The following is a 27,976-nucleotide window of genomic DNA, read 5'->3' as shown; positions in this document are numbered from 1 at the left end:
CTGTCTATTGCTAAGAATTTTATGAAGTAGTAGAGACAGTCATATGTCTGAGTAGTTCAGGTAAGTGGGTTTTATTTATTTTAGAATTATTCTATTCACCAAGTATATGTTCTGAGGCAAAATGACATTTGTAGTACATCTTAACAGGAGTTGGAAAAATAGCGAAAATCTAATAAAGGGAATTTAATGATTTAAGCAAAAATATAGGAAATAATGGCTATTTCTGGATTAGTATTTATTCATAGGGTGCTTCCTTTTGAAAGACCCAACTGTTTTATCTTTAAAATGAATACAAGATCTATAAATGTAAGAGAAGTAAAGGTTAGTTTCTGAGTACTTGGACTTTTCCCTAAAACAGTGGTTCTCAGCCCTGACTGTCCATCAGAGATTCTGATGTAATTGGGCTGAGGTGTGGCCTGGGTTTTGGGGTTTTTAAAAATCCTCAACCTTTTATAATTTTTAAAGGATTCTACATGTGCAATCAATGTGGAGAACCTCTGGTAAAGAGTGAGAACAGTAGCCTGTGCTTGTTCCACTTGATGAGGGGATGGAAGGGAGGAATGGCCTGCTGACCTCCCCGTCCCCTGCTGGGAGTGGCCTGGAAGTCTCCCTGGCCTCTGCCTGTGAGGGAGGTTCGAGGAGACATGGGCCTGTGAGCAGAGTGTAAAGCATGCAGCCTCCCAGTGAGGAAACACTCAGGCAGCCCATGTTACATTCATCTAATCAAGCCTGGTCTTTGCTTAGCCAGTGTGATTGTATAATTGTCACGAAGTCCTTGGAAATGGTGGTATTAATAGCACCTAAATCAGTGTTACTTCAAGTGTGATCTCTGTCTACCTTCACTTTAAATGTTGTCTTTGCCTCTTGTAGTTTTCCCTATGCTGCTTAGTCAGATTTATTCTTTTTCATTTTACTTTATTTAAAAAAATTTTTTTTGATATTTCTTTTCAGAGAGGGGAAGGGAGGGAGAGAAACATCGATGTGTGGGAAATACATCAACCGGTCGCCTCTCACACACCCCCAACTGGGGACCTGACCTGCAACCCAGGCATGTGCCCTGACCCGGAATCAACTGGCAACCTTTCAGTTTGCAGGTCAGCGCTCAATCCACTGAGCCACATCAGCCAGGGCTCTTTTTCTTTTTAATTAAAAATTTTTTTATCCTCACCTGAGTGTATGTTCATTTTCCTGAGAGAGGAAGGAAGAGAGAGAAGGAAACATCGGAGTGTGAAACATCGATCAGTTGTGTCCTGTATGCCCCCCCTACCAGGGATCAAACCTGCAACCTAGGCGTGTGCCCTGACCTGGAATTGAACCCACAACCTTCTGGTGCACGGAAGAACACTACAACCAACCAAGCCACCTGGCCAGGGCTAGCCCAAAACAGGTTTCTCATCCTGTGGCTGGTACACAAAGTGTGTGTTTTATTCCAGGTGGTTGTAGGGAATTTGCATGTTTTCAGGTTGCCTTGATGGGTTTTAAATAGGGTGTGAGATGATATGATATAAAACTCATTCTGACTGTTGTGACCTAGAAGAAATGGGTGATGCTGTCAAACTGTTATCTATCCCTTCTTTCCTCACCTTTCAGCTTTTGCTCCTGCTGTTTCCTCTCTTTGGATCATCATAGAGAGGGGTCCTCAGATTTTGCGTAATGGTCAGCATTGGGCCTAAGGGCTGTAGGGTGCAGAAATAAAATGTGGAAAAGCTCAGCTGGCTTCCTAGCTTTTCTTATGACTCACTACCTTGGGAAAGCTGTGGGTAGGGCTCAGGTGCACCTGGCTCCAGGTCAGGTCCTGGCATGTTGGAACAGAGAGCGGAAGGCCTGGCCAGTGCCGGTGGAGGCAACCAGTGCCGTATCAAGTACTCCCTGCCCACTGGCTACTCTCATTTTCTGAGGACATAGTTTCCCTTTGAACTCTTTTGAGAACAGAGCCATTAATCCTCTACTGTGTTTCCAGACTTTTTGGCCACCAGACATTTTATTTGGAGGCAGTATGAAATCTAATTCCAGCCTTCTCGTTATCAAGAGCTGTTGACAGACTTACTTTAGTCTCCTACTTTCCTCTGTTCCTGATAAGAGAAGGCAGACCATTGGATAATAATAGGAACCTCCATTATTAAGGTAGACCTGCCCTGCCTTTTGCTGAAACCTTTTTAAAGTGTATAGTTTAGTGGTTAGTATAACATATTCATAGAGTTTTGAAAACATCACCACTATCTAATTCCAAAACATTGTCATCACCCGCCAAAGAAACCTACACTCTTTAGCAGTCGCTCCCCTTGTCTCCTACTCCCCAGCCCCCAGGAGCCACCATTTTATTTACTGTCTACGGATCTGCCTATTTTGGATGTTTTCTGTAAGTTGTATCATATAATATGTGGGCTTTTGTTTCTGGCGCAGCCTTGCTTTTCATCGCATTGCACAAATAAGAATCTCTGCGGGGCCTCTCAGGAGGGTGTGCTGGGCTCCCCCTCATATACAAAGGTCTCTTGCCTGAGACCAGTGGTCATCCCCTCCCAGGTGCTCTCGAGTGTGGCTGCTGCTCTCCCCCAGCTTCTTTGTTCAAATGGAATTATGAGGGAAAGTCTGATGACTTTATTTTCTGTCTATTTTTGTTCTTCAGAGAAACAAAAGGAGGGCCATGCTTTTTGTCCTACTCGACGTTATCTTTTTGTTTAAAATCCTATAAAAAGTATTCATTTTCCTCTTTTTAGTTTATATTTTCTTAAAGGGTCAGGCTGCTACCTTCCCGGGTCTGTCAGAGTTGGGCCTCAGAGATCAAGCATGTAGCCCAACCCCTTTAGTTTCCAGTGATCCAGGGACAGAGACACAGTATGTTTCCCAAGGTACACAGGGGCCAGATTTGGTCTGAAACCGTCATCAGTGACTCCATAGGAATGGGAAAGCACATTTAGACATATTTTAGTACCAAGGTCGAAAAATTAAATATGTGTAGAGTCCAGTGTTTTGGTCTGTGTACATAATCTGCTGTTTGGTCACACTCCTGAAATCTCAGGCCCAGTCAGTGATGTGTCCTTTCTCTTCTGTGTGTCCTCACCAGCCCATTTTCAGCTTTTGCCATCAGTACAGAGTGTAAGAGCAGTTCACTGTTTGTATGTCTGCGGAATACCTGTGCAGTGCTTGATTTAATAGACACTTGTGAATCTGTGTTTAAGTGCTTTACAAATATAGCTCATTTAATTCTCCGGACAACCCTACAACATAAGTACTGTGACTTCCTGTTTTACAGATGAGGAAACAAATTAACTTGATTAAGGTCTAACAACTAGTAGATGGTGACACTGGTATTTTAAAGCCAGGGAGTCTGGCTCCAGAGCCTGTGTTTTTAACTCTTATGTTAATACTGCTTCCCAGGGGGCTCTTTGAGTGACCCACAGAGACACGCCATAACCTTCTGTGGAGATGGAAACTGAACTGTTGATCAGTTTGATACTGTCAGTACATTCCTTTCATGCAGCACATTTTTACGCAGATAAGGTCCTGCCATCGCAGGTCAGATACCCGCACATGTAGTCATGTGCAGTGCTTTGTGGACATGAGCTAGAATGTAGTACTAAGTTCTTTCTCTTGTATGTGACGCAGCTTTGGGTTACAACAGCAGCAGTAGCAACAGTCACTTGCAGAGACTTGCTCTGTTTTACCCATATGGGCCTTCTTGAAGACGGCGCAGAGTTGGGTTTCCGGAGGGAATGCAGCCTTGCCTTTAGCTCTGGGTCAGGATCCACAGATCTCAAGTGGGAGGTGTTTGGAACTGACCCCTTTGAGATCAGATCAGAAAGGGGATGGTGAGGGAGAAAAATTGGGGAAAAAAACTGTCAAAATAACTGCAACAGTTGTAATAACAAGTTCAAGTAAAAGCTATAGCGTCTTCTTAGCTAATGCACTGCAGACAAAATGAGGAAATATAGGTTAGAAATGGTTGAAATCTACTTATTTAAGATTTGCAATGGCAGACTTCCCCACAGTGGCTTTTTGCCGGAGGAGAAGGCCTTATGACTGACAGTTCTGAACCACGTTCTGTCCCACAGAAGCGAGTTGTCTGAAGCGGAGCCAGGGGTCCCTAATGGTGCTGGAGGACGTGTGTTTGCGGTTTTCCTCCTAGACTCCTTCTCAAGGGGTGTGTTTGTTTTCTTGTGTTACATTTTTTCTTTTTTACTCCTGAGAACTTGGGAGCAGATATACACCCCTGCGAAGTAGGACCCTTACATGTATTCTACACTCTTACACCTACATAACTTTAACAACATATGTATATAGTACTGCAAAATCCCACAATATAGCGAAAAATCCGCGATAAGTAATTAAATATAATATTTTAAAAAATCCCACGATACAGTGAGGCCGCGATAAGTGAACCACGATATAGAGAGGGACTACTGTTGTTTCTGCTAAGCTGCTTGTGTTCCTATTACACTAGCTTTCTCCGCAGCTATGTTCTTTGTTAGAGTGTGTCAGAGGAGAGCAGCGCCTGCCTGCCCACCCTTGGCTTCCTTGGGGTAGTGGGAGGGAAATGCAAATAGTCTGGCCAGCTGTGCACTTGGATCAAAACTATAATTGGCATTCTGTAAATTTGACCTTACACAACACTGAAACCTTAAACATTTAAACATTTTACTTTTGTCAGCTTTTTACTGGTTGTGTTTTCGCTTAGTATTACTGCTAATATTGCTGAACTAGTTTAAGATGGAGTGTGAAGAAAACTGAAAGATATTTTTGTAACAACCTATGCTGGTTTTTTAGATAATTACAGCTAGCATTTGGTTAAGTTTTTTTTTCCTTTGCCTGTATCATAGCGAAAAAGGTTTGAGGAGCAAATAATATGGATGATTTATATTATTTATTCATGATCTAGTTTCTAGGCTCTAAAGCAGCAGTGGAGGTATATTCCAGTCTGCTCTGGAGTGTTCCTTTTGAACTTTGACGAAGTCTTTCTTTTCTGTTTACGAAAGACATGGAGGTTTGGTCTATTTGTCTTTCTGAGTTGCCTTCATTTCCCCCCTCTGTCCTGGAGTTCTTCTCGTTTTGAGATCTGACTTTGCGTGAGGACTCAGTTTTCAACTTAATGCCCTCATACAGTATTTAAAACAAGTGTCAATACATATTGGGAAATTTTGAGGTAGTTAGTGTCTATCAATAACACTACCAATTAATTAATTTTGAGGAACAAGAAATTAGTATAAGCAGAAGTTTAAAAACAAATTTAAAAATTTACTTTTTGTAGCACTTGAAATACAAGTGGTGGCTATCCTGACTTCATTCTATCACTCGCTCACTCTTCTGGTTCCTGGGAGTAGAGCTTATCATATCTCCCTCTGAGTCACATGGCCACTATATATATCCTGCAGCTTCTGATGGTTAGGCCGGGCGATCTAGTGAAGGATCACTTACATGTCAGAGGTAACTTTAGACTGCTGTCTGCATCTTGAAGTGGCCCTCTTTTGTCTGGGAAAGGTCAGGTCAGGTAAGGTTGTTCCAAATAGGTAGTCAGGGTACTTGAGCTTAAGTTAAACTTTACGATACCATACTTGACATAGATATTATATTTATAGAGCCATCAATTTTATTGAGAAAGGGTCGTTGCAGTAGGATTGGTATTTGCTATTTAACTGTTTTGAGCATTAATCTTTTAAAAACATCTCTCAAATTGTTTAATGCATTCAGTTTTGAGTTATAAAGTGTTAGCTTGGAGAGGTCCTAGAGATCGAGCTGCTGGGGTTACAGCCACCTTTAACAGATTTGGAGACCAAGACCACAAACTTCAGTTACTGACTCAGGTCTCAGGACTACTGAGGCAAAACCAGGTAGAGATCTAGAGACCCCTGACTCCCCTGGGAGGCTCACTGTCAACATTACACGTGGTTTACACTTGACTGTGACCGAACCTTCCATATTGTATTAAAAAACAAAATGGTGGGCAGTTGATATATAATGTCATTGTAATTAAACCAAAATGTTTGACCAGTGAACAACTTTTCTTTTTTGTGATTCACTCCCCATTAGAGATGTTTTATAGACTCATCTTAAAATGTATTTGCCTGTGAATTTAGTTTATTGTACATTATGAATTTTATTAAGTTGGTCATTTTATACTGTAGGAGAACGCTATATTAAAAGAGTAAAGGGGCATGGTATAGTTTTTCATTGTTCTTGTATAGCCGTCATAAAAGATAGTTTCTATGTATTTAAGAAGCGTATTTGCCACTCGCTATCTTTTATCTTTTGGGGGGTAAGGGAGGAGGGTTGGGCATGATATGAGCAATACATAAGCAAGTTTTATTGTCTATTCTGTTTTCTTTCACTGGTCTCTTGCTCTGTTGATCCTCTCTCACTTTGCAACATAGCTGCGCAGCAGTGAAAAATAAGGTAACTTTTTCTGAATGCTTTCAGAAAGTTTCTGAACTTTTTTCCACGAAGAAGAAAAATCTTATTGGCATAGAAACAAACTAGTGTTTATGTCTTGAAATATGTGACATTTTCCCTTCCAATCTGATGATGCACTGTGTGTGTCAGATAAGATTTGCAATGGCAGATTCCTAAACAGAGGTAATAAGAAGTGGGAAAACCATTTTGAGCTATCAGGAATTTTTGCTTCAAATTCTCTGATAAATACAGACAAAAGCAGTCCTGTATGTAGTGGGCAATGTGGCTGGTCATATTATGTGCCTGCCATATCAACAAGGAGTATTAACAGTTCATATTCATGCTTCAGAGAATCTGCCTTGAACTCTGGACTATTTGTTATGAAACATAACTTACCACATTAGAAATAAAACAAAGCAAATGGACTACAAGCAGTTTCCTTCTGTTCTTTACATCTCAAAGCATTTTTATTGGTATAGGTTTTATTTATTAACTGCTTTTTAGTAACTACCTTTCAAGTATGTCATTTGAAATATAGGATATAGGAATGAAACTGGTGAAACTTCTCAATGAACTTTTCAGATTTGCCATCAATCTTATGCTTCTCTTCATTGTATATATGTATGGGTGTGTATAATAAATTAGATAATGTTTATGCAATATACACTCCATTCTAATGTAGGAAATTGACATTTTTCAATTTAATGACATGAATGGAGGTGCTGAAATACCCAATAACTAGGAATAACCCTTTGGGTCTGAAAGAGTTAATACAGTGTCAAAAATGCTTAATTTATAACTTTATTTAAGTATGGAAATGTAACATTCATTCCAGTGATACAGCTTAACTGACGGTGGCATTGATGTAAGAAGAAAATCTCAATAATTGAAACTATGGCAAGAATATCTCAAAACCATAGAAAATATGGTTTTCCCACTCATACCTGCTTTTCGTATTTGCTGTTTTAAATTAATGATCTAGGACTAGAATGTTTATAATACAGATATTAGGTAAAAGGGTAGAATATTATTGCCATTATATTTTGTATCTGTTAATTGCTTAAACTTCTGAATGCTATTCCATGTTACACATAATAAACATGGACTTTGTGCTTAATGCCATCCTTTGACCACACTTGGTTTCTGCCCCTGCTTTTAGAAGCAGCAGCAAAGGTGTGTGAACAGCAGATGGGCCAGTGCAGATGGAGGCAGCTGGTACCAGTCACAGGGGCCCAGTGGTCTGGATGCAGGGGGGCCAGTGGGTTACGGACATACCAGTTTCAATTCAATACCAGTGTAAAGAATTTTAGCCAGCCACCTTCACAGTGTGTGCCTGAAAAATGTTTTCAGCAATGTCAAATTTGTTCCCACTGACCTGTGAATAGGATATTTGAAATTTCAGCTATTTCTTCTCTCTGTAGCATTTGTGATTTGGAGTGAGGTATAATTAAAATCCACAGTTAATTCTCTAATCTCCCTTAAGCCTGTTAACAATGCTGTTAATCCTTTATCAGCTCTACATAGCCAGGACTGGGGTATTCTTACCACTCTAATTTCCTTTTACTCTCTGGCCTCCTGATGATATTAATAAATTATTACCATATTGTAATTATTACCTATTAAGGTAATATTTAGTGATACTCTGTTCCAGTCATTGTTTCTCAATGCTCTACATGTATTAACAACACAAGGTTTATCATCCCTAGTTGACAAATGAGGAAACTGAGGCCTGAATTAACTTGCCCAAGGTCATATACATAGTAAGTGGTAGAACCAGGATGCAAAGCTGCAGGCTAAAGGTGGTGAAATGGTGTAATGCCAGATGAGCATTGGGAAGAAATGATAGAAAAAGCCTGGTTACTTCATAGTTAAGTGTAATTAAATTTTTTTTTTTTTTTTTTTTTGAGTTTGTTTAACTAGAAAACTAGGATGAGTCAGCTTCATGTGATGGGTTGTATGACTCTTCTCTGTCTTTATGTGTGTACTGAAGTCCTTTTTAATGCTCTGAAACAACAAATTGTGTCTGATCATTGTTAGAGCAGTTTATAAGGAAATCATGAGCTGTTTCCTCAAGAGAGAAATTAAGTGACTGTGTCTGATGCTCACTTCAGTGTTTGTTTTTAACAAAGCCCTAAAGAGAGACCTAATCTCATAGGAGGAAGTAGTTATAGAAAGTCTGGTGCCCTTTTTTATTTCCCAAATAGAAGTCTTCCTTTTTCCTTTTGTTATAAAAAGTAGTACCTGCTCATTGCAAAGTCAATAAAAATAAAATTCTCCAATTCCAGTACCAGGAATAACTTTACATAGTTTGAAATATATATTTCTGGACACCATTCTTGATCTGTAAACACACATAAACATGTCATTTTTTTTTTTTAAACACAAAGTTAGTAATCTCCTTTTTTACACTTGCCACTATATCTTAAATATCTTCCCCTGTCAATATCCTTCTTAAAGCTTCAGAACATTTCAGTGTATGGATACACCAAAAATTTATTTAAACAATCCATCGTTGCCCTTAAAAAAATGTGTGAACATATGCCTCTATAATATTATAGTTTGAGTTGAAATTAATTTCAATATCACTCTTTACTCTTTGAAATTAATTTTTTGTCTATAAAAAGTAGAATTGGAGCTAGTTTATCTCTAAGATATCTTCCAACTCCACATTCTGTGACTCCTGATTTTGCTCAGTGCATTTCTGGAGCTGCTAGCTGCACCCTTGCTGTTGCCAGCCGCCTTCTGCACCCGGGCCCTGTCTGTGTACCCACCTCATGGTAAGTCCCCTTACCCCCCATTACTGAGCTCCGCCATTTGGGCTGGACTGCAAATGACTTTGGGCGTGGAGTGCATCTTATGATTTATTGAAACCCTTGTTGCCTGATAAGTTGATACATACTCCAATACGAAAGCTGAAATATGACTCAGTATATGTACAAGGGAGTAGAGTGTATTATCGAAGAATTAGTTATGTCCACTCACCTGGGCAAGGAAGTATATAAGAAAATAGCACTCGGGAACCCCCAGTTTTAAGCTTTTTTTCTTCTCTATCTTTTTGAGTCTCAGGTTCCTCAACTGTAAATTGAATGGGTGAGACTGTCTTCAATATTCTTTCTTGTTCTGGCCGGCTTATGATGTTATGACATGTAGACATATTTTAAAAAGTAAACATTATGTTATTTTAATTTAAAACTTAATTAAATGCTTCCATAACATGAGAGGTTCTATTCTTTTAAAAAATCTCTTCACCTTAATAAGACTGGTCTTTTCCAGTCTTCCTTCATTACCTTGGTTTTCTGCAAAGTTGTGATCAATGTGTGCGTTCAATTTTGAGTTTTCTTTCTACTTTTCAATGTTACTATATAATGTTCTGAATGTATTAACATAGAAACTTCTTGAATTCATGTTGTTGATAAGTTAAGGAATTAATCTTTTGTTAATTGAACTTGAACTATTAGGGTAGTTTTTCTGTTTTTTAATCTGTGGATTTTAATATCTTAAAAATAATGATAGAAATCCTGGCTGGGTGGCTCAGTTGGTTGGAGTATAGTCCCGTACACCAAAAGGTTTTGAGTTCAATCACCAGCCAGGGCACATGCTTAGGCTGGATGTTTGATCCCCAGTTGGGGTGCATATAGGAGGCAACTGACTGATGTTTCTCACATCAATGTTTCTTTCTCTGTCTCTCTTTTCCGCTCCTAAGCATATCCTTGGGTGGGTGAGGAGTAACTTTTTTTTTTTTTTTTTTTTAATGATGCAGTGGAATTTAAAAGGTCAGGTGGTTTAGCAGTTTATATTTATGTGTGTTTGCTGAATTATGTGTGCTTACTTACTCATGGACTGCTTTAGTTCCCAAAATTAAGACCCTAAGTGAAATATAATGGTGTATCCCCTCTCCTCAGGATAAATGTATAAGAAATAAAATTTTATCATACTAAAAACTTTTTAAAATCCACTGAGATATAAGCAGAGAAACCACACTCAGATGAAGCCCAGAGGAAAGCACCTTATGTGTAAAGGGTGTACTGTTGTTAGTTCTTTGGTTAACGCATCTGCCTACACTTTTTCTTTGGCCTTTATTGTATTAGCTAGCTTCTATCTGAGGAAAGCTAAAACACAGAGACAGTCTGCATGGTACAAGCCATTATTTTATAACCAGTTCTCTTAAATTCATTATATATGATTCTTGTGTTTAAAGTGAAAATCTTTTGCCCAGTATTGATATTCAAAGCAGCATTCACTTCATCACTTCTTTCTTATATCAATAACAGTCATCTCATTCAGCTATTCTCCCCTCGGTTATTTTCTCTAAAAGCACTTATGCGCACATGCATGTGTACATGTGTGCACCCACAGCTGCTCCTAATTAATTCAGAAGCTTTCTTAGTGAATGACTCAGTGTGACTCAGCAGGCTCACCGTCTCTTTGGGGAACACATTTTACCAGGTAACCACTGTATTTTCAATACTGAACTCCTATCATGGGCTAAACAAAATTCCGATTTCTTCTAATTTATTATTTTAGTTACGCTAAGTATCCAGACATATGTTAGGATAGGATAAAAAGAAAAGAGTTGTGCAATTCAGGTATAGGATGAAGAGATTTCCAGGACTGGAAGAAATTTCCGTGATTCAGGAGTGAAAGAAGGTTATTTTTTATTAGAACATTTAATCCTAATATTTCTATGGAACCACAACAGACCACAAATAGCCAAAGAAATCTTGAGAAAGAACAAAGTGGGAGGTATTATGCTCCCTGATATCAAACTATACCACAAAGCTACAATGATCAAAACAGAATGGTGCTGCCATAAAAACAGATATATAGATCAATGGAGTAGAATACAAAGACCATAAGTAAATCCTTTTTCATATGTTCAATTAATCTGTGACAAAGGAGGCAAGAATGAGGTAAAGACAATCTCTTAGATAAATGGTGTTGGGAAAATTGGACAGATATATGCAAACAATGATAGTAAATCACTTTGTACCATATACGTACAAAAATAAACTTAAAGTGGTTGAAGACTTAAATGTTCGACCTGAAACCATAAAACTCCTAGAAGAAAACATAGGCAGTAACCTTTTTACATTGCTCTTAGCAATATCTTTTTTGGCTATATATCCTTGAGCAAGGGAAACAGATGGGACTACATCAAACTAAAAAGTTTTGCACAGCAAAAGAAACCATTAACAAAACAAAAAGGCAGCCTACTGAGTAGGAGAAGATATTTGTAAATGATACATCTGATAAAGGGTTAATGTTCAAAATATATGAAGAACTCATACAACTTAATGCCAGAAAAGCAATCCAATTAAAAAATTAGTGCCCTGGCTGGTGTAGCTCAGTGGATTGGGTATCAGCCTGTGAACTGAAAGGTCCCTGGTTCCATTCCCAGTCAGGGCACATGCCTGGGTTGTGGGCCAGGTCCCCAGCTGGGGGCGTGCAAGAGGCAACCGATAGATGTATCTCTCACACATCAATGTTTCTCATTCTTCCTCCCTGCCCCTCCTCTAAAAATCAATAAATAAAATTGTTAAAAAAAGAATATCAGAGGACTTGAATAGACATTTCTCCCAGAAGGGACATACAGACATGAAAAGATGCTCAAGGTCACTAATCACTAGAGAAATGCAAATTAAAACCACAATGAGATACCACCTCACACCAGTCAGAATGGCTGTCACCAATAAATCAACAAACAAGTGCTGGTGAGGATGTGGAGACAGGGGAATGCTAGTGCCCTGCTGGTGGGAATGCAGACTGGTACAACCACTATGGAGATTCCTCAAAAAGGTAAAAATAGAGCTGCCCCACGATCTAGCAGTTTGACTTGTGGGTATTAGCTGAAGAAAATAAAAGCACTAATTCGAAAAGATATATATATACCCCATGTTCATTGCAGCATTATTAGTAATAGCTAAGCTACAGAAGCAACCCAGTTGTCCATTCAGACGTCTTCTTTATCCATTCATCTATCACCGGACACCTACTGACACACTGGAATATTACTCAGCCATAAAAATTAAATTTTGCCAATTTTGACAACATGGATGAACCTAGAGCTAGAGGATATTATGCTAAGTAAAGTAAGTCAGACAAAGGAAAACAAATACTTTATTATCTGACTTATGTAAAATTAAAAGAATAGATGCATTAAACAAACAGAAACAGACTCAGAATAAGCTGATGGTTGCTAAAGAGATGGGGTTGGGGGATGGGAACTTAATTTAAAAAGTAAAATATTATTTATTTCTATTAATTTGCAGAAAGAACTTCATTTAAGCAGTAGTTGGTACTGCGAAAGTCATATTATTAACTGATGAAGAAAGGAAAGACCACATTCTGAATGTCTCATAATGTAGAACCAAAGGGACACCATGATGTTTGTTATCACCTGTTTGTTATTAAATATGTTATGGACTTTGGGCAATGCCTGAACTATGTTCCAGAAGTTCCTTTATGGAAATTCCTATTTACCCATGATATACCTCAATTATAAAAAGTACATAAGAACTAAGGTATCACAAGAGAATTCTTGATAGATCCCTGGTGGCAGGAACTCCCTCAGCCATGGGAAGTGAGCGGGTTCCCAGCCATTGGTGGTACTTCCTGGGGCCTGGGTAGAGGCTGAGCAGGGTGCAAATCGAAGGGACAGCTGGTGCTGGTTCCCCTGATGTCCAGAACATGGGAACAAGTAGTTAAGACTTGTCCTGCTCTCCACATTGCTTCCTGTCTTTACGTTGTGCTCTTGAGTCTAGTGACACAGTTCGTGCATTTGCCGGAGTTTCTCAGTTGGTGTTGGTGGGCAGGCTGTGATAATATGTTTGAAAACATTTCATTGAAACCTTACTAGATGATATACTTGCTTTTGTATTGCCTTGCAGAATTAAAGCCATTGAGAGTCCCAACAAGGAAGATGACACCCAGTGGCTGACCTACTGGGTGGTGTATGGTGTGTTCAGCATTGCCGAATTTTTCTCCGACCTCTTCCTGTCATGGTTCCCCTTCTACTACATGCTGAAGGTACGTTGGCTTCCCCTAAACTGCTCTGTTTCCTTCCATATATGGACTTCATTTGCTCCCAGCCCCTGACAGAAACTCCATCTCCAAACCTGTAAATAAGGAGTAGGCACAAGTGCTTGAATGTTAGACATCTGTGGCTCTGCCTCAGATCATCTAAGGAGGAAGACAGGATTCAACATGCCTAACATTGTTTTGTATATGCTCTTGGAAACAGCCATAGCAATTGTGCTGTGTGTTCAAGATGTATTTGATAATAAAAGATGGAAAAACTATGACCTATCACAAACATTGCTGCTTGCCAAGATCCTATCTTTAGACAGTGTTGTCTATATTTGATGTGGAAGCATTGCAAATTTTCTCAGGCCATAGACAGTGGTGAGCAGGAGTAATTATTTGTGGGGGAAAAAAACCACTTAATTCTTATATAGGTTTGGAGAAAGAAGATGTGAAATGGGCTCTCTGAGGAAGTCATTTTAGTAACTTGGACAAGTGTAGTAGTCTGGGATGGGTCCTGACACACATGGTGTTAGGCAGAGGGCTACCAGCTTGTGGGAAAAGGAGCAGGCAGTCAAAACTCGTTCCCAATGGGACCTGTATCAGCTCCAGATTTGCACCAGAGGTGAATGAGAAGGCGAGTTCATACCTTTCCATAGAGTGGTGCTTTCTCCCTGAATGGGACACAGTCTTCAGTTGATTCCTCTTCAAGTGTCTTCCATGGAAGAAGCTCAACATAGTATGTAACTAGTCTGGTTTCCAGAGCCAGACTTTCCCACCTGGAGAGGGTGTTAATTCTAGGTTCGGTTCTTTCCCTCCATACGCTTAAATATTTGTTTTAATAAAAGTTACACAGGCCCTGGCTGGGTGACTCAGTTGGCTAGAGTGCCATACAGATGTGCGAAAGTTGTGGGTTTGATCCTTACAGGTCGGGGCACATGCAGGAATCAGCCAATGAAGGTGTGAATAAGTGGAACAACAAGTCAGTGTCTCTCTCTCTCTCCTCCTTCCTCTCCACTTCTCAAATCAATAAATTTAAAAACGATATATATCACATAGTTTATATAATTGTGTAAGAGTTTTGAAGGACAGCAGTTCTGCACACCTGTGCCCCCTTCATTGCCCTCCTTAAAAGCAACCACTGTCCCTTTGTTTATGGCAGACTGTCTTGCCATTTAACTCTGTGTCTCTAAATACTACCCATTTAGCCACCTTTTAATTTGTCAGTTCTACGCATTAGCTCTTGATTCCTGTAGGAGACAAGGATTTGTCTCTTTCCTCCCTTGTCCCTGCCACCCACGTCCAGCCTCACCATGTCCCCATCTTCCTCAGGTGACCGTACCATGATTTTGGTTTGGTAAACAAACATGCACCCTTCCATTATTATGACTTTGTAAATATTATCTAGGGCCTACTGCGGGACATATAATGTGCATACAGTATTTGTGCAGCTTTTTATTTCCCCAAGAACTAGTCATTGTTTTCTTATTTCTATATTCAGGCATATTTCTCATGTCCCTTATTATTTCAATTTGTCCAACTTTTTCTACTTTTTTACTTAGTTTTTAAATTTTTAATCTAAAAATTTAGACTGTGGAAATTAGATACAGGAAGCTCTTATTTTTTTGGTCTCCCTCACCACAATCACCACAATATTGATAATATCTTGATTTTTATTTCTTGGTAATTGTGGATATTTTTTTTCTTTGACTTTGTTTTAGCTATTTTTAAAATCTATTTGTATTTTTTTCTGCTCTCTAGATTTTCTCAATCTCATCTTCCAATATTGAAGTTTGTTCCATTCTACTATTTATACCATGCGCTATATTCTTTATATATACTATTATATTTTTGGTACCTGATATTGCTTGGCTTGTTCCTGTGTTTTTTTGTTCTTATTTCATACTGCTATATTTCTTTAAGTATAGTTAGTCATTCAGTTCTAATATTTCTGCTGCTGATAGAATTTGTAGTTGATTGTGTTGTCTTTTGCAGTGCTTGTACTTTTCAAACACCTTGTTGCTTTGGCGGGTAAGCTCATTTTCCTGCAGGGGTATCAGCCTCTCTGCCAAGCACTGGAATGGAGGAAGGTTACACCCCAGTCCTAGTCAGTTCCCCCAAACAGCATGAGAAGGTTATGTGGCTAAATTGTAAATCACAGCTCTAGGCGTTGGAGTTGGAAGAGTGGGGGAAGAACTTCTCTGGCCACTTAGTTCCCCCCACATTTCCTCAGCGCCTCACAAGGATAGGACATCTATGCCAAAACCTGTTTTATTTTTTTTAAGATTTTATTTATTTTTAGAGAAAGGGGAGATGAGGGAGAAAGAGAGGGAGAGAAGCATTGATGTGAGACAGAAACATCAATTGGTTGCCACTCGTACGCACCCCAACCGGGACCGAAATCACAACCCAGGCATGTGCCCTGGAATGGGAATTGAACTGGTGAACTTGCACTTTGTGGAATGATGCCCAACAAACTGAGCCATACTAGTCAGGGCCCAAAACTTCTGTTTTAGAAAAAAATATAGGAGAATGTTCTTAGGGGGTACGGAGCCAAGAAAAATGTAAAGTCAAAAATGTAAAGAAAAAGTTTTGATTGCAGTTTGACTAAATTATTAAAAATTAAATTTCTATATGACAATGGACAACATAAACACAGTTAAAATAATGACAGATCAGTTCCCAATAGAAATATTTCTATTTCACAGAAGAGAAAAATATATAAGTAGCTAGTGAGCTGGGAAATGTGACCTAAAATTGTGAGATACCATATTGTGCTCATTGGTGACTGTATTGGAAAATGGATGCGTGATGGTAGTGTCATGGAATAAATTGGAATGGCCTTTTTAAGGGACCCTTCAGACAGTTTCTTGTCAAACTGAAAATTTTCTTTCTAGTAATTCTAAGTATCCTATGGAAATATTCACTGCACATAAGAGAGCTGTGTAAGCATATTTATTGCAATAGTTTTGGTTATAATGAAAAATTGTAAACAACAGAAGTGTCCAGCAACAGGTAAATGTTTAAATGGATTAATAGTACATCCATACAATTAAATGGAACAAAATGACCTGTATGTACAGAATAGAATTTTTTGCATAATTTCTTCATTATAAAAATTACAGAACATTACATACAATATGACAATATTTATGGTAAAAATAAAAACAAGTATTTAAAAACTTTAAATGAAAGTATGCTCATTCGAGTATACATATTTAATTTGGTATGGCATTGCCACAGAATGCCACCATGTAAGACAGCTGAAGAATTTTCCTTTTGAAATAAATGGAAAAAATTAGTCTGTGGGAAGACTTAAGATTTCAGAGCTTGTTGGGTATTTTTTCCTTTTGTTACTTAGACATCTAGTATTTATAAAAATATTTTATACTCTTTAATTTGGATGTCATATATTTTAAACTACAAATAACTTTGAAGCGCCTAATAAGATCCATCCAATGGTAGAACTGTTACAATGCACTCGCTAGTAGAAGGAAACTTGGACTCTGCCATGGGCCCAGGTGCTTGCCGCAGTGAACAGTATCCTGGCGGCAGAGCCACTCGCACTTGTACCTGACCTCAAACTTCTGAAACCTGAGCAAGCCTGACTTCCTACCTGTGTCTAATCACCTCTGCTAATGGAGGCCACACAAGGTAGAGAGATGATCCAAAATAAGAGATAATTACTAAATCATTTATGTTTAGTTTTGAAGTGCATTACAGAGAGTGTATATTCTTCCCTAAGAGTAAAATAAGCGTGCATCCGTTAGCGGTGTCAATGACGAGAGGGTGAATATACTGCACATGTTCCAAATAGATAATACACTTGGCATGATTAAAAATTGGTTATGCTGTCAATCAAAATGTTTTCTTCCTGCATTCGTGGAGCATTTTGAATGGCCTCAGTGAACAGACTGAAAAAGCCTCCGAATTGCAGAGTCTGTAGAAGTAGTTTTAGGGGACAGATCCCATTTTAAGGACTAGCATAGATAGATCTTCCACACGCCATTGCTACACTCGCATGGTGACTGTATGGCAGGGTGAAGAAAGACAGCAAGCAAGGACATGTTTTTATATTTTATCTTTTGCAGAATTACTATTGTGGTTTTGTTTTTTTGTTTTTAGTTCTCATTTTTCTAAAGCAGCCTATAATTTTGGAGGTAAATAAGAGGAACCAGTAGTTAAGCATTAAAGGTTAGTTGAAAAGATCATATATAATGTACTGAGCTAGAAACAGTGGATTATGAGTTGAGCAGAAGGATTTTAAAAATATATAAAATCCCTTTTTTCTCTGATTATGAAAATAACACGTTTACTTTTTTATTCATCAGATACTTACTTAGAACCTCTGTGTGCCAGAATCTGTTCTAGTTCTGGGGAATCCTTTGGTGAATAAAACAAAAGTTCTGTGTGTGTGTTTGTGTGTGCACATGCAGAGGGGGCATGTTTTAGATAAGACAGAAAAAAACATTTGTAACCTTCCCACTGTTACCTTCTTAGGGTAGTTTTCCTATTTATGTTAATGTGCAAATATTGATCTATGACATAAAAGCGCACAGAGCTGTGTATATATTGTTGTCTTAACCATATATGTATGTTTCAGGCTATATACTATATATAATTCTGTTTCTCACTTTTTTTCAGTTAATACAATACTCGAGTATTTTCTCATGTTATTCAATATTCTTTGACATAGTTGTTTATCCATTATAGGTAATAATTTACCCATTCCCCAACTGGTAGACACTCAGGAGATTTTTGCTGTTATAACTAATGCTTCAGTGAGTATCTTTGCACCTCATCTTTACCCTCATTGAAATCATTTTCTAGATTTATTTTTAAAACAAAATTGAATAAACTCTGTCAAGTTTACATCCTGGTCCAAACTGTCACCCATACTATTTCACCCGTTGACTAAGAGCATAACATTCCTCTTTTTAACTTTGTATGGAGGCAAAAAAAGAGAAATTTCCCTTTTATATATATGTTTTCTAGCCCTTGTTTTTGCATTCTGAGCAGTCTGTTTTAACTCTAGCCCATCACTATTCCATGGCTACACTGCAAAGTCATCCCAAGGAAGACAGCTTTCTGGTGGAATGATTGCAGTATATCAGGAGGCCATTATTGAAATACATATTTATCTGACTTTAACTCTGTTTTGATGAGGCTAGTTTCAAACTGTGGATATTAAGCATATCCCTACCTTGGAAATAACTCTTCTAGGGAAAAATTGGGTGGTAACAGCATTAGAATCACAGTTATCTGTCTTGTTGTAATTTATAATTAAAGGATTTTGTGTGTCCATGCTGAGAGTGTCAAGAGTTCAGTTAAAAAAGCACACTATTTGTCTGAACTACAGATAAGAGTGGGCTTGTGTTTGCTCTTGGGAGTATCGTCATCTGGCTCTTCGAGGGCAACTCAGTTAAAGGACAGCCAGATCCCTGTGGCTAAGGGCACTCCTGGCCTGTGGAACAGTCACACAGATAATGAAAAGGGAGTTGTAAGAGATGGCAGCTGAATATCACCTTGAGGATTGAACAGTTAATTAACTTTATTTTTAATACAAAGAAGTTATTTTATTTGAGAACTGGAAAATGCTAAGGATGTAGGTGGAGAGCAGTAATTATTTTTCTGTCTCGAGGGTACTGAAAGAACTAAATTAACCATCTAGAGTATAGCCTACAAAGTAATCACATTGGAGAGATGCAGAAATATAGACAGTTGGCTCTAATCCTGTCTGGTAGTCTTGCCTTAATTCAATCCAGAAAAGATGGATGAAGCAGCTTTTCTGGATTGCTGAAGAGTTGGTATCTACATAGGTGGATGATATCTCCAAGATTTTCAATGACAGTAAGAACTATAAGATTTGGTAATGCTACTACTATCTTATATACTTTCCTCAAGTATCTTAATTTGTCGCTTCCCTAAAATCCTGCAGAAGAGAAAATTAACTCTTATTGAGGTTGATTTACTTAAAATCAACTCTCCTGATTCTTAATCCAGTGAGTTATTTCCACTTCACCTTGATCCCATGGTTATAAAATTGGCATCTGCCTCTACAGATATTCTAGGTAGGAAAACCAGCCAGGCGATTATTTCCTGCAGTTAAATAGTAAGAATTACAATTTATTGACAAGCTAAAACTTCATTCCAGTCCTGGCCCGGTAGCTCAGTTTATTAGAGTGTCAACCCCATATGCTCTACCCCTCCCTGTTGCCATGCTTCTCCCTCCTTTGCTTCCAAACTCTGAACTCTGTTTTCTAGGGCTCCTTTGCTTCCAAACTCTGAACTCTGTTTTCTAGGGCTGTGTTCAGTAAACAAATTTTGGAGTCTGTCACCCATCAGGGGTAGGAGAGGTGAAGGCAGGGGCTGGTATAAAATCATAACTTGGGGATTATGGCAGCGATTGTGTTTTGGTTGAATACTCTGATGTGGAAAGCAGGCTGTATCGTCGCTGTCGTTCAGAAATTCTCAGCCTTTTGGGGATATATGGAGGAAATTTTCTTGGTAGCTGTTGTAGTCATGGATTCTGTTTATGAGTATTTTATGGGTTTTTTTTTTCCAAGTATAGTTTGTCTTGAACATTTACCCATTGAAATATGTTGTTTTAGTATAAATTACTTCCACTGTTTTTTTTAAAAATTATTTTTTATATTGCAATAGAGTACTGTAGTTCATCCCTGCCACTTTATCCACGGTTTCAGTTACCAGCAGTCAACCATGGTCCAAAAATATTAAATGGAAAATTCCAGAAATAAACAATACATATTTTATTACATGCTGCTCTGAGTTGCTTGATGAACTCTCACACCATCCTGCTCTGTCCTACTTGGGATGTGAATCATCCCTTTGTCCAGCAGGTTCATGCTGTATATGCTACCCAACTGTTCGTCACTTGGTAGCCAGCTCATTTATCAGGGCAACTGTCGCAGTAAGGTTTGTGTTCAGGTAACCCTTATTTTAATTAATAATGGCCTCAAAGCGATTCACATAATTTTTATTACAGTAAAATTTTATGATTGTTCTATTTTATTACTAGTTGTGAATCTCTTATTGTGCCTAATCCATAAATTAAACTATACAGTAGGTATGTATGTAAAGGAAAAAACATAGTATACAAAGGGTTTGGCACTATCCACAGTTTCAGGCATCCACTGGGGGTTTTGGAACATATCCCCCTCGGATAAGGGAAGGTCATTGCACTATCTTGATTTTTGGGGGGTAATTATGAGTGTAAGTATATCATTACTTTGAATTTTATTTCAGGTAGTAAAAAGAGAGTTACAAAATATTGGGTTGGCCAAAAAGTCATTTAGTTTTTTCTGTAAAATAAAGACATTTTTCATTTTTACCAATAAGTTTACTGACTTGGATATTTTGAGTATGTCGGCTATGTCCTGCTATTGACTTCTCGTGGGTAGAGGCCAGGGCTGCTGCTAATCATCTTCCAATGCATAAGGCAGCCATACAGCAAAGAAATATTTGGCTAAAATGTCAATCATACCGAGAAACTCTGACACATTCGATCAGCCACAGCACCTTCTCGATACACTGCACAAATCTTTTTTTGTGTTTTAGTTGCATTTTTACCTTTCTTGAAATAAGAAAGCATAATATGCCAAAAATGTTGCATATTTTCTTCCATCTTCAATATTAAAATGTCTTCACAAAAATTCACCAATTTTGATGTTGTCTTTTAAAATGCACATTGAAGTATTGGGAATGAGTCAGCACTGGGACCCGGTCGGCTGCTCCCCAGTTCTCCCCTCAAAGCCACTACACAAAATTCTCTGCAAGCGTCTCCAGTCCTCTCTGCCTTCCCTGTGCTTGAGCCCAGGATCCTGTACCTAAGGCTGTCATAATAATTAATAAAAGAGAGGAAGTGAACAACAGCTGTTATCTGATCCTGTCATGTTTGATCTGGGATGAGTCTGTCCACTACACCTGGTATAGGGACTCAAGGCTCTTTCCAACAGCACTCCAGAGTAGTGTGCTTGAAATCACCATAAAGCCACAAAACTACTCCAAGTCTTACACGTGCCAAGTCAGCAACCCTGTGAGCAAGAACAGTGACACAGTCTACTTTACTTCAACCTGTACACCAGACCGATCATCTGGAGTAGCTTAGATTGGAGCATGGATAGTGGTCATGGTACCCACCATTCTTGGCCTCCTATTGACCCGAGACAAGTTCTTCTAACTCAAGCATGAAACTTGAAGATAGTCGTGTCTTGCTTTCATCAGTAACCATGCTCTTAGCCTGGACAGAAGCTCTGGATCTATAGGATAAAGTGTGTTGAGGGATGTATAAAGATTTTCAAATTAACTTAAAAATCATGGCTACAGTATGGTGATTATCAGAGGAAATGGAGGGTAGGGAAGAGAGAAGAGGGTAAAGGGAGGATAAATGAAAATAGAAGGAGACTTGATGGGGTGGTGAACACAATACAATGTACAGATGATGTATTATATAACTATACAATTATTAATTAATGCTACCCCAATAAATTCAATTAAAAATAAATAAATAAAAGAGAAAAAATAACTTAAACTTCACAATTTAGGTTTGCAGACCTTCCATAATTGTAGGTTGAAGTTATATATTTACATCTGTAGATTAAGAAATAAATAATTAACAATTCATGGGTAATATAGCCATAATTATGCTACTTAGACCAATTCTGGGTGGGAATAGTCTTCTTTCTCAAATATGAAGGATTTTCTTTTTGACATGCCATTCTAAATCTCAATTAGAATAACAAAAATATTATAAATCACTTTGCAAAAGTAAAACTAAGCATAAAATGCACATTGATATGACAGCTATCACAATACAATCTAACAAAACTGTTTTAAATGAAGTTAAAGCACTACTAGAACCATCATATGAAAAAAACTTTTTGCCCAACCCAATAATTATTTGAAAAAGGTATATGTTGGATCTGGGATTTGATTCTATCCCAGAATGACTTAATTAGCCTGTTTCATGGCTGTTGGTAGAAGACACAGTTTTCTTGGGACAGACATAAGGCCAGGTGTTGTAAATGTTTCTTATTTTATACAAAATCTGTATGAGCTTGATTTTTTTAGATTATTTTTCAAGATTTTATTTATTTTTAGAGAGAGGGGAAGGGAGGGGGAAAAGGAGGGAAAGGAACATCAATGTGCGAGAAACATCCATCAGTTGCTTCTCGCATACTGCAATCAGGGACCGGGCCCACAATTCTGGCATGTGCCCTGACCGGGAATCAAACCAATGACCTTTTGGTTTGCAGGCCAACGCTCAATCCACTGAGCCTCACCAGCCAGGGCTGAGGTGTTATGAAGTTAAAAACAATCTTAAGGAATTAAATAACAAGCACAATGTTTGCCAGACTAGTAAGTGGTAGAACCAAGATTGGAACCCAGTTTCTCTGATACCATATTTTTATTCTCTATGTAATGTACTATATAATCCTCTTAAAATCCCTGTTTGTTGAGTAGAGAATATATATATGTCTTAAAATCAAGATTTAAAATTTTTGTCCTTTGTTCTGTATTCTTATTAATTTCTAGTTTGATAAATAACTTTCTAATGAAGTGTTAAAATCTATGATTGTGGATTTTTTCCACTTATCTAATTCTGACTTTATATATTTCAGAGCAATATTTGAAGCTATATGTAGCTATATATAATTATAAATTATATAATTACAAAAATAGAATCATATAAAGATATTATTATGATATATATACAAAGTTATATATAGTTTATATATATCAAAGATATTTAGGTTCAGGTGAATCTTCTTGGTGAGTTGTTTTCCTTTATCACTGTTTGCTTATTTTGCCTTAGTAATGTATTAAGTACTACTATATGAGCTATTTGGAACTTGGTGATTGTCTAATACAAATAACAAGATGAAAATCCCTTTACGTGTTCTTAAACAGTTTTGTTTTAGGTGTGTTTCTGGTAAGAAGCATATAGCTATATTTTTTCTTTTTTCCTCTTTATTGTTGCTCTATTACAGTTGCCCCAGTTTTTCCTCCATTGTTCTCCACTGTGCCTCCAACTCCCACTCCCACAGTCAATCCCCACCCTGTTGTCCATGTCCATGGGTCATTTAATACTAGTTACTTGACTAGACCCTTCCCCTTCTTTCCCCCTCCTTCCCTCCTCCCTACCCTCTGGTCATTGTCAGTCTGTTCCTTGTATCCATGCCTCTGGTTCTGTTTTGCTCATTTGTTTTGTTCATTAGGTTCCTCTTATAGGTAAGATCATATGGTATTTGTCTTTCACTGCCTGGATAACTTCACTTAGCATAGTATTCTCCAGTTCCGTCCATGATGTAGCAAAAGACAGGAGTTCTTTCTTTCTGCTGCATAGTATTACACTGTGTAAATGTACCACAGTTTTTGATCCACTCATCCACTGATGGGCACTTAGGCTGGTTCCAGCACTTGACTATTGCAAATAGCGCCGCTATGAACATAGGGGTGTGTGGGTTCTTTTGAATTCACATTTCAGGATTCTTAGGGTATAAGCCCAGCAGTAGATCAAAAGGCAGTTCCATTTTTAGTTTTTTGAGGAAATTCCATACTGTTTTCCATAGTGGCTGCACCAGTCTGCATTCCCACCAACAATGCCCTAGGGTTTCCTTTTTTCCACATCCTCGCCAGCACTTTTTTTTTTTAATTTGGCCATTTTGACCAGTGTGAGGTGTTATCTCACTGTGGTTTTAATTTGCATCTCTCAGATGGCTAGTGACGTTGAGCATCCTTTCATATGCCTATGGGCCATCTGTATGTCCTCTTTGGAGAAGTGTCTGTTCAGGTCCCTGGCCCATTTTTAATTGGATTGTTTGTCTTCTTGGTGTTGAGTCACATGAGTTCTTTATATATTTAGAAATCAAACCCTTGTCTGAGGTATCATTGGCAAATATGTTTTCCCATGTGGTTGGTTTTCTTTTCATTTTGATTTTTTTTTTTTTTTTTAGCAGAGCAGAAACTTTTTAGTTTGATGTAGTCCCATTTGTTTGTTTTTTCTTTTATTTTCCTTGCCCTAGAGCATATATTGGCTAAAACATTGCTGTGTGGGATATCTGAAATTTTACTGCCTATGTTTTTGCTCTATGACTTTTATGGTGTCACGGCTTATGTTTAAGTCTTTTATCCATTTTATAGTTTATTTTTCATAATCCAGTCTGATAACTGACCTTTGAAAACTTGTCCTCCTGCTGTTATGTCTGTACAAATTCTAATTCATGAGTGTTGCATTCCCAGAGTTCTATAGCAGAGAAAATCTAGAGAGAGTAATCTGTTGGAATCTGCATTTTATTTATTTTGAGTGTAATAGAACTTCAGAATATAATACAAGTTTCTTAAAGCCCACATGTTACTGATGGAATGAGCTTTAGGGCACAAATATGTACATTTTAAGTTTAAAAAATTATTTTAGAAAAGCAGTATAGCTTCTTGATTATTTGAATACATTCTTCAGTTTTGAATAAAAAGGACTAAGGCTACAGAGTTAATTTGGGGCACAAGAAGAAGATGAGGGGTTACTTTAAGAAGTAAGAAATACAGATTTGGAATCTAAGGAAATGAGTTCTGTGTGTGTGTGTGTAAATAGAGTCAACAAGCCTGGCTGTTAGAATCTTAAACAAAGAGAACCTAGTTTCATGTAGTTTACTAAACTTTCTAGGGAAATGAGCATATCACTCTGAATGTTCCCTTTTTCCTTATTCTAGAGGAATAAACTGTTTGGACAACTTGATATGCTGAGTTATTTATCATTTGAATAAACAGTAAAATTATTTTGTATATAAATATAGTATGACAATTCTTGGTTGCTTTTTTTTTTTTTAAGGTTTTAGGGTAGAATTCTTGTCATTTTTTAAAAAGTTTGTTTACTTTTAGAGAGAGGGGAGGGGAGAAAGAAGGAGAGAAATATCAAAGTGTGCAAGAGATACATTAATCGATTGCCTCTCTCATGCTCCCAGCTGGGGACCTGGCCTGCAACCCAGGCATGTGCCCTGACTGGGAATCGAACCAGTGACCTTTGGGTTCTCAGGCTGGCACTCAACCCACTGAGCCACACCAGCTAGGGCTCTTGTTAATTTTTTTTTATTTTTAATCTCAATGGCAAAGAGAGCCATAAAAAAAAGAGGAATAATATCTACATTCAGGGTGAAAGAAGAGAAACACCTGACTGCAAAGATTACTTGAAGGCTAATAAGATCTAATAAAAACAAATTCTACTATGGGAAGATTTCAAGAATGGCCAGGATATTTTTCCTATAACAGGATTAATAAATGTGACAGACTTACCAAGTCTCATAGATATTAGTCTTATCTGTACAGGGTTTCACACATGCACATAAGTGCTGTGTTGGTTTTTTTTTTAATTGATTTTGAAGAGTTAAAATTAATAAAAGCTTTTATAACTAAAAAGCGGTCCAAGTTAGGAAGGAAATTAAGCTGCTGGGCTTGATGTGTTTTACCTTTTTTAGTCTAAGCTTTTCCTTCCTAGCTCTTTATTTGTCACACTTTTCGATATAAGAAAAGCTCACCTGTAGCTTGCAGAACACACTGGAAATGCTGTTGGAGACTATAGCAGAGGCAGCGCCACCTGCAGCGTGGCAGCGGGTAGTGTGTTGTCAGGTTGCCCACTGCCCTCCTGTTACCATGCCGGCTCTCATTCTGTGCAGTGTGGCTTCCTGTTGTGGTGCATGGCCCCGAGCCCCTCCAACGGGGCGGAACTGCTCTACAAGCGCATCATCCGTCCTTTCTTCCTGAAGCATGAGTCCCAGGTAGACAATGTGGTGAATGAATTAAAGGACAAAGCCAAAGAGACTGCAGATGCCATCACCAAAGAAGGTAAGACTCGGGGACAGCTTGGTTCAGCATGTGAGAGGGGTGTGATACACTGGGCCCACGCAAGAAGCTCCCTTGCCTTCTTGTCCTATCAGCTTTCCTCAGCCAAATACCAAGATTACTCAGGATTTCTTTACCAAGCCTTTGCCTATTGTCCTTTACTTTCCCCAAGGTTCTTCCCCATGCCACATATAATACACCATGCATTCAGCACATTAGGAAAAATGACTTTCTGTGGTGGATAAAGATTTGAGAGAATCATATGTATTTATATTCAAGTACATCTCTTTAATTTGCTTCAGGTTGAACTGCTTAATATGCTATTCAGATTGCTTGTGTTACAGGTCCCAGAGAATGCCCCCCCACTCAGCTCTCTGACCCATTCATTCAACAGCTTTACTGAGGTGCTTAATATGTGCCAAGCATGTTCACAGCACTGGGGATGAACCAGTGAACCAAACAGATCATGCTCCTTGAACCCGTGAAGATTTACAGTCTTATTGAGGGAATTAAATTAAAAAGTAAGTCTTATGGTATAGTTAGCAGTTGATATAGAGAAAAATGTAGCAGATAAAAAAATGGGGAGTGCTAGGGGCTGAAGGGAAGGTTACAAGTTTAAATCGAGTGGTTTAGGCAATCCTCACCAAGAAGGCTATGCTGAATCAAACATGAAAGTGGTAAATAAAGGAAGGAACCACAAAGAAGAATGCTCCAGGCAGAAGAACAGCACATGCAAAAGCCTGGAGTGGGGAGCAGTCTAAATGGGAGAGAATGACCTAGAGGGAGAGTCTAAGGAGACAAGTTCAGAGAGGTTGAAGAGTGGAGGCTGGAAGAAGACAGATCACATAATGCCTTATAGGCTATTGTAAAGGCTTTGGCTTTTCCTCTCTTGTTAGATGGGGTGCTGTTGGAGCAACATGACCTGTCGTATGTTTTAACAGTATCACTTTGGCCACTGTATTAAGATTAGACTGAAGAGACAGGGAGGACATCAGAAGACCACTTAAAAGGTCATTGTGGTGATCTGGCTGGAGGTAATGGTGGTGGCTTGGTTCATACTGGTAGCAGTAGGAGGTAAGAAGTCACTGGATTCTTGATAGATTTACAATGTAGAACCAGTGTGAAGTATGTCAAGGACGAGGCCAAGCTTTTTAGCCCGAACACCCAGGATAGAATTGCTGTTGACCTGGGGAAGACAGGTGTAACAATTTGAGAGGGAAAATAAGGAATTTGTTTCTGGACATGACTTTGAGGTGTCTATTAGGTACCTACAAGGAGTAGCCAAACAGCCATTTGGATACAGACATCATAAATTAAGGAGACAGGTATGGACTGGGGATATGACTCTGGGGTTCACCAGCACATACAGTAAACATGAGACTGAGATCACTAAGGGGGTGAATGTGGTTGGAAAAGAAGGGGTCCGAGGACTGAACTCTGGGGACCCCAATGTTTAGAAATTGAGATGAGAAGCAACCAACAAAGCAGACTGATATGGGGTGGCCAGTTGAGCTAGCAAGAAAAGCACAAGACTGGTATCATTGGGGCCACGTGAAGAAAGTTTCAGAGAGGAGGGAGTGACTCATTGTGTCACATGCTGCAGACAGGACAAGTGCGATAAGAAGGACTGACCACTGACCACTGGAGGTAGCAAAGGGGAAGGCACTAGTGATCTTGACAAAACGGATATGTGGAGTGGTGGGCGCAAAATCCTGGT

The 27,976-nt window shown here is 38.5% G+C and overlaps 1 protein-coding gene across 1 annotated transcript in view; it reads left to right on the top strand.

The window, feature by feature from the left end:
- REEP5 (receptor accessory protein 5) overlaps positions 1 to 27,976 on the top strand; it is a 34,295-nt gene that overhangs the window by 3,139 nt on the left and 3,180 nt on the right. The window contains exons 3-4 of the mRNA XM_090276586.1: positions 13,272 to 13,410; positions 26,094 to 26,262. Of these exons, the coding sequence (XP_090132712.1) occupies positions 13,272 to 13,410; positions 26,094 to 26,262 (308 nt within the window). The remainder of the gene's footprint in view (positions 1 to 13,271; positions 13,411 to 26,093; positions 26,263 to 27,976) is intronic.

This window comes from Furipterus horrens, unplaced genomic scaffold (assembly GCF_987537825.1).
Source record: "Furipterus horrens unplaced genomic scaffold, mFurHor1.1.pri manual_scaffold_5, whole genome shotgun sequence".
NCBI classification, from domain to species: Eukaryota; Metazoa; Chordata; class Mammalia; order Chiroptera; family Furipteridae; genus Furipterus; species Furipterus horrens.
Note: the sequence above shows the minus strand (reverse complement) of the source record. Positions and strands in the feature narration are given on the sequence as shown.